Source organism: Ictidomys tridecemlineatus, chromosome 4 (assembly GCF_052094955.1).
Source record: "Ictidomys tridecemlineatus isolate mIctTri1 chromosome 4, mIctTri1.hap1, whole genome shotgun sequence".
Taxonomy (NCBI): domain Eukaryota; kingdom Metazoa; phylum Chordata; class Mammalia; order Rodentia; family Sciuridae; genus Ictidomys; species Ictidomys tridecemlineatus.
The window spans coordinates 200283816-200291546 of NC_135480.1; the positions used below are offsets into that span (position 1 = coordinate 200283816).

The 7731-nt window shown below is 39.0% G+C and overlaps 1 protein-coding gene across 7 annotated transcripts in view; it reads right to left on the bottom strand.

Moving 5' to 3' along the window:
• The window catches only part of Nr6a1 (nuclear receptor subfamily 6 group A member 1), a 229022-nt gene that overhangs the window by 38773 nt on the left and 182518 nt on the right, over positions 1–7731 (bottom strand). For all 7 annotated transcript variants that reach the window (XM_021723529.3, XM_078048188.1, XM_040286303.2 and 4 more), the window contains one exon: positions 6277–6519. In XM_021723529.3, coding sequence (XP_021579204.1) covers positions 6277–6519 — 243 coding nt within the window. The remainder of the gene's footprint in view (positions 1–6276; positions 6520–7731) is intronic.

Here is a 7731-nt window from a genome sequence, read left to right on the forward strand (position 1 = left end):
GAACAATCCTCTGGTTTGAAGGAATCAATGTTTCAGCTCCTTATAAACTTAAAGGTTCTTTTTTCCCCTTAAAGTTTGTAAGGAGTTGAAACTTTGATTCCTTTAAGAAGCTGCTCAAATGTTATCTGTCCTTGAGATTTCTCAATGCTCCATTCAGGCCTCTGTACTGTGTCCTGGCACTTTTTCTCCTGATACAATGATATGCCAATGCCAGAGAAGCGCTGTCTTACAATGCATCCAGAAAATATCACCTCCTCTAGGCAACTGTCCTTAACCTTTTTCTTCTGAACCATTACTATAATTAGCTAGTTACAAAACCACAAAATTAAGAATCTTTTTTTTTTTTTAAATTGGGGATTGAACTCAGGGGATTACACCATTGAGTTATACCCTTTTTACTTTTTGAGATAGTGTCTCCCTAAATTGCCCAAGCTAGTCTGGAACTTGTCATCCTTTTGCTTCGTTCTTGGGTCTCCTGAGTAGCTGGGACTACAGGTGTATGCCACCACATTCAGTGAGGCATGTTTTACATTAATTACTTAACTGACATGGATTCCCCCCAGGAGGTCCAATGTATCTTCCTCTCTCTTCTGACATTTCCCTTCTTGCTGTGGCCCTCCATCAATCCATCTAATTAGGAAGCATCCTATCATTACTGGGTTATCTGCTTAGGGGCACTGTAAAGCAGGACTTGGTCATGGTCCTCACAGGTCTCATTGTCTAATGATGGGGAAACAGACAAGTGAATAGATAAAGACAATGCAAGGTAATTGGGGCTACAGTGGAGGGCATATCAGGGGCTATGGGAAAAAAGGAGGATCATTGGTGTGGGGGGAATGTGTGTGCCAGAGAAGACTTCTAGAGAATGTTACAGGTAAAAGTTGAGCCTTGAAAGAAAAGTATATAATATACAGTGAGGTGAAGAAGAGGGGGTAGGATATTCCAGGAAGATAAAACCATATCTGCAAAGCCCTTGAAATATGAAGTTTTTGGAGACCTGGATTGGAATGCAGATTGTGATGGGGAGCAGCAGACAGAAAAGGGAAAGGATGAAGTAGCTGATGCCAGAGTCAGAGGGGCCCTGAAAATAATTTTGAGAGTTGGATGTGGTGGCATACGCCTGTAATCCCAGTGACTCGGGAGGCTAAGGCAGAAGGATTGCAAGTTTGAAGTCAGCCTCAGCAACTTAACGAGGCTCTAAGTAACTTAGGGAGACCCTGTCTCAAAATAACAAATAATAAGGGTTGGGGATATGGTTCAGTGGTTAAGCACCCTGGGTTCCATCTCTGGTACTAAAACAATAAAAACAAAAATAATAAAAACAACAACAACAAAAAGGAAAACCTTTTTGAGGAGACTGACTTTATCCTAAAGATTACAATTTGAGTGAGGGGTATATGTGGGGGGCGGGTGATGAGGAGGAGGAGTACTGGGCCAGTCATGGGCCTGGACAGAGTCAGAGGGGATCAGCCTCCACTCATTATCCTCCTTTAGATTTTACTCACTACCTTAATAATTAATTTCCTGACCAGCCAACTTCAAGGTCTGAAAGATATTTAGTTCTCTATCTAAAGATGGAGAACAACAGAGGGCTGCTCATATATGGTCCCAGCCACAATTGGCAGTTGCATTTTTAAGTTACTTCTTAAAATTTTGAGGTAAAGTCAGACTTACAGAAGAGTTGTGAAAATAGTATGGAGAGTTTCCATGTTCTCTATACCTACCTTTTTCCTTCCTTTTACACTATATATCCCATAGACTACAGTCTATTAAAACTAAGAAATAAACTTTGGAATAATATTATTAACCAAAAAGCAGTAAAGACTATATGTGGGTTCCTACAGTGGTTCCACGGATGTCCTTTTTTGTTCAATCACAGATGGCACACTGTATTTAGTAGCAATTTCTCCATAGTTTTCCCAAATCTGTGATAGTCCTTCTGTCTTTCCTTGATGTTTGAGACCTTGACACTTTTCAAGAATATGCTATAGAATGTCAGTTATTTGGAAGACTGTCCTTCAATATGGGCTTGTCTGTTTTCTAGAGATTGGACTGAGAATGAAATTAGCTTTCTGTGTGTATATACCTATGCCCTTCTCAATGTATCACATCAGGTATAAAATAATGTCAGAATGTTTTACTGGTTATTTTAACCTTGACCTCTTGGCTAAAGTACAATTCTCTATGGAAAATATTTTCCCCTTTGTAATTATTGAATATTATCAGACTATACAAATATTCTGTTTTTGTTTAAACTGATGTCACTTATGTTGAACCTATCAGTTCATCTTGTCTGCAGCAGTTAATACTATGGTGCTTTAACAGTGTTCCTTCATGCCTTCAACATTTATCAACTGGAATTCTCTTACAAGGAAAAGTTGTCCCTTCACTTTACTGACTTAGGTATTTCTTTCAGCATGAACTCATGGATATTTATTTTATTTCTTGGGTTAAAAGCTAATTCTAGGCTGGGTATGGTGGCATCTGCTTATAAACCCAGAAACCGGGGAGGTTGAGGCAAGAGGATCAAAAGTTCAAAGCCAGCCTCAGCAACTCAGCAAGGCCCCTAAGCAACTTAGTGAGACCCTGTCTCTAAATAAAATATAGAAAGGGCTGGGGATGTGGCTAAGTGGTTAAACGCCCCTGATTCAATCCCTGATACCAAAAAAACACATTACAACAAATCAGAACAAAACAAATAAAAAAATACTAGAATTATTTTGTTCCCTAAATTGTTCCAATTTTGACCACTGGAAGCACTTTCAGGCTGGGCTCTGTGTCCTTTTGACATGCTGCTGCTGCCCACCTCACCTCTCCATTTCTTCTTCTTTTTCTTTAGTATTTCCTAATTTTTTTGCACCACAAGATATTCTAGGTTCATTTGATATTTTCCCTGTCCCAGATCTAGAATCAACCAGTCCTGACTCCTTTTACTGGTATTTAGAAACTAAGATCTGGGGCTAGGTATGCTCATTGCAACTGGGGTATAACTGCTCCTAGCCCCTTCTAGTGTCTAGAGCTTGGAAATACATATAGATATACTATGTCATGTATCCTCACACATCTGCTTTTTATTTTTTCCACCCTCCTGTCCGCTATCTAAACATGAGTCCATTCTGATACCACTGATTCCAATTAGCACCTGAGGTTTTATCCTGATCTTTCCTGATTGATTGTGGTACTGGGGATTAAACCCAAGGGCACTCTTAACACTGAGTTACACCCTCAGCCCTTTTTACTTTATATTTTGAGACAAGATTTTGCTAAATTGTTGAGGCTGGCTTCAAACGTGCTTCAGCCACCCAAGTTGCTGGGATTACAGGTGTGCACCACTGTGCCGGGCACAATTCTTGACTTATCTTCTCTGATATGCAAAACCTGACTCTCATCACCTACAATATATTAATCACAAAATACAATTAAAGTAGGAACAAAATTTCTAACATATAACCTTGAGAGAAATAAATTTTACAAACTAGAGTGCTTTGTACACAATTCTTTGTGTCTTTTGCCTTACAATATACAGTCAAAACACTGTTTTCCAAGGTCAGCTCCTTTCTTCTCTATGCCCTTCAGTGTGGTTATGTGACTTGTTATAATACCAGTTAGATTCATTCACTGCCATAGTGCATATTCCAGTTCTCAGTTCCCTGCCCCCAAACCTATCACATACTGATTGATTAAAATAATTGTAACATCCAGTAGAATTCACTTTTTGTGTGGTGTATAGTTCTATGAATTTTGACAAATGTATATATTTATCAGCTACCATAGTTTTATACAGATTATTTCTTACCTTCAAAATATGACAACTAATTTTAATTCTGCTTTCTCAGCACCAACCAGAAGGTGGCAGGGTTTGTCTCTGAGAGGCAGTATTCACCAGGCAACGGGGTCTGACCTGCTCTACATGCAAATAAATGGACAACTCTCTATCCCTCATACTCCATGTTTAATCTCCAGTTATGCTTAAGGGAAGTTATAAGTTTTTTTCTTCCCTAAGATAGGTGAGTTTGGCTGGAAGTCTCAGAATTTCACAATCTAACTGAATAAAGCAGATGATTTATCAGAGAATAAGAAGGTATCCCACAATTATTCTTTGATAAAATATTCACATTGAAGGCAAGAAAGGGTAATGAGAAAAGTAGAGGAAAAAACCAAATCAGGGTGAGGGCAGGAAGACGACTACAGACTCTCCAAGAGAGTACTGGTTTGGTACTGGTGGCTGGGAAAGGTTTTCATAAGAGGAAAGTGACAGTGGACAAGGAAAAGATTTCTAGACAAAGGAAGAGGCTGAGCACAGGCAAAATGGTTTAAATCATCCCAGAGGCAGTGTTCTGGAAAGAAAGGTTAGAAAGATAGGCAGGGACCATCAAACTTAGCAACACTTCAAATGTCCTACTGTGGCATTTGTTTAGCATTCAGTAAACATGATATTCTAACGCACATATAGCTATGTCACAGACATATGAAGCACTTAGTTGTCCATGTGATAATGTATAAGCTCTGATTGACTAACAACAAATTCTAATTTAGAAATTATTGTCGTCATAACCATCCCTAAAATAACTACTGTCAAGTAGTTTTATCTCCCTAAATTACATTTATAAAGTGGAATAATAGTCAATAAAAGGGTTATTATCTGTATTCAATGGTATAATGCATGGAAAGTACAAAAGTTTCTGGTACATGTGAGTGCTCAATAGTATTATGAATAAATTACAAACCACCAAAATTTATCTAAATGCTCTCTCGTATCTCCTTTAACCTTTTTTCCTAATAAGTAAGTTTTTAAAAGATCCTTCTTTTTTTTTAAGTATAGAATTATTTTTTTAATATGTCAGTGGATATTTATTTATTAATATGCGGTGCTGAAAATTGAACTCATTGCCTTACACAAGCTAGGCAAATGCTCTACCACTGAGCTACAGCCCCAGCCCCTTAAAAAGATCCTTCTTATCCCTCACATAGTAGAATCAATCTAAAGGACATCTGGTGACCAGGGAGGGATATGGCTCAATGACAGAGCATTTGACTGGTATATGTGAGACTCTGGGTTTAATTCCCAGCACTACCTGCGCCCCAACCCCTGAAAAAAAAAGTACATCTGGATGCCTACATTCATTAATGCTACAAAACCAACTTGAATAGTTCACCAAATCTAACTCCTCTATTCTCATGTACTGCTGCTATGAACCTCTAATATGATGCTGTGTTTTTCACATACATTATCATATTCAGTCCTCTACAGAACTCTGAAAGGTATTCACATATCACTTCAAAGGTAAGATCATATAAAATATCAGAGACATAAAGTAAACTTGCTAAGTCTACAGGGTGGTCTGCTTCTAGAGCCTCCTTTCTACTGAATGACAGTGTCCTCCTCTATTCATAATCTAGTGTTCTGGCACTGGCCCTTCTCTTAACCACATCCAGGCTTTCTGTGCCAATAGCTCACAAATTTCTTGGTATCCTGAGGTACTTCAAACTGGGCGCTGTCAAGGTGAACATTTTGCTCCATTCTGCCCTTTGGCCTGACTTTTTTTTTTCCTGGTAGGACCATTATTCTTAATCCAAATCCTCAACTTCTGACATTGCCTAAAAGTGTGTCACCAACTCCTATTGGGTGAGTTTCTTCCATAACTCCAACTTCCATCTGTGCCACTTTGTTTTCTACACCATCCCTCTGGGCTCTTCTAAAAACTTTCTGGGTAGTTTTTCTATTTCTCCTACCCCAATCCATTCTTCAAAGCTTCCCTTTAATAATTAATCTTAGTAGATTAATTAATTTCCTAATGGCTCTTAGGAAACTTCCCAATAAATTACAAACTCTTCATCAACCTAGATACAGATTTCTGAACACATCCAGCCTCTGAATACACCACGGTTTTAGTAAGCAAAATTATACCACATTCACAAGACCGCCTGTCTCATACATGACTTAACCATCTAAATTCCTACTTTATATTATCATCATTCTTTGAAAAACTAGGGGAGTATATTAATCCCAGTCAGGATCTAATTGTTAACTGGGGTCTTACCATACAGGGCCTATGCATTAGCTGCACAGAATCCTTAACATCTTATGTCTTTCCTCTCACCTAAACTGGGAGGTTCCCATAAGCAGGAGATATATTTTTGAGTTATGAGCATACAAGGTAAGACCTGATGTATAGTGCAGGCTTGGGAAATTAATAACTCTAAAATATAACAGCTGATACTAAAGGTACAAGATGGGTGAAGGGCAGGCAGTTAGGAGCACTGAGTACCACTCACCCTTCCGGTTCATCCCCATCTGGAGGCATTTGAGTAGGCGGCAGTATTGGCACCTGTTTCTCTGTTTCCGAGACATGACACAGTTCTTGTCACGACTGCATCGATATACCCGTTTGTTACAAATGCTCCGCTTGAAGAACCCTTTGCAGCCCTCACAGGAGATGATCCCATAGTGCAAGCCTGTAGCACGGTCCCCACAAATAAGACAGGTTCGTTGTTCGGTCCGATCATCTGGAACAGAAACTAATAAACATGTTCAAGTTAGAGTACAATGGAAATAATGGCTTTAAGGCCACAGTTCCTAAAAGAAGCATCCTTGCTCTGGAAAGATCAAGACCACCACCATCTTCAGACTAACTGGTACACAGGTGGCATCTCTGGAACTTTTGCCACAGGAACAGACTCCTGTATCTACCTGCAGATATCACAGAGACTGCTTATCTGGCGTGGTGGGGGGACAAAAAAAAAAAAAAACTCATAAACTCCCCAGGAGTTTCATTATCACTTGGATCAATATCCAAGTCAGAAACCTAGGAAAAATCTTTGACTTCTCCCCTCTCCCTTCTTCATCCACAGCCCATCAATATTACCTATTAGGAAGGTGGCAAGGATTACTGATAATATATTTAAGTGCCTAGCACATGGTATACGTTAGTATACATCCAATAAATAGTGAATGTTATTTTTTACAAGTGAAGAAGTGAAGAAGTTTAAACCATGCCCAGAGTAGCTAGCCAGCCAGACATAGAAAACAGGTATTTTTATCCACATTTTTTTTTTACTGATGCATTATACTTGTACATAATGGAGGAATTTGTTGTTATATATTCCTATACGCACACAATGTAAAAATATAATTTAGCCAATATCATTCCCTAGCACGCTCCTCATTCCCCTTTCCTTCCCTTCCTCCCACTCCCTGTTCCTTTTTTTTTTTTTTTTTTTTTAAAGAGAGAGAATTTTTTAAATATTTATTTTTTAGTTTTTGGCGGACACAACATCTTTGTTGGTATGTGGTGCTGAGGATCGAACCCGGGCCGCACGCATGCCAGGCGAGCGCGCTACCGCTTGAGCCACATCCCCAGCCCCCTGTTCCTTTTCTTTTATTCTACTGGTCCCCCCAACTTTTCTTTTCCTTTTTCCTCTTTAGCTCCCACATGAGAGAAAACACATATAATTCTTGATCTTCTGAGTTTGGCTTATTTTGCTTAACACAATGTTCTCAAGTTCCAACCACTGTGTGTGTATGGTACTGGGGATTGAACCCAAGGCCTGTGCATTCGAGGCAAGCACTCTAACAACTGAGCTATATCCCCAGCCCAAGTTCCATCCATTTTTCTGCAAATAATAATTTCATTCTTCTTTATAGCTGAATAATACTCCACTGTATATATATATATACCATAGAGAAAACAGATATTTATTGAGCAACTATTCTATTTCAGGCACTCTTCT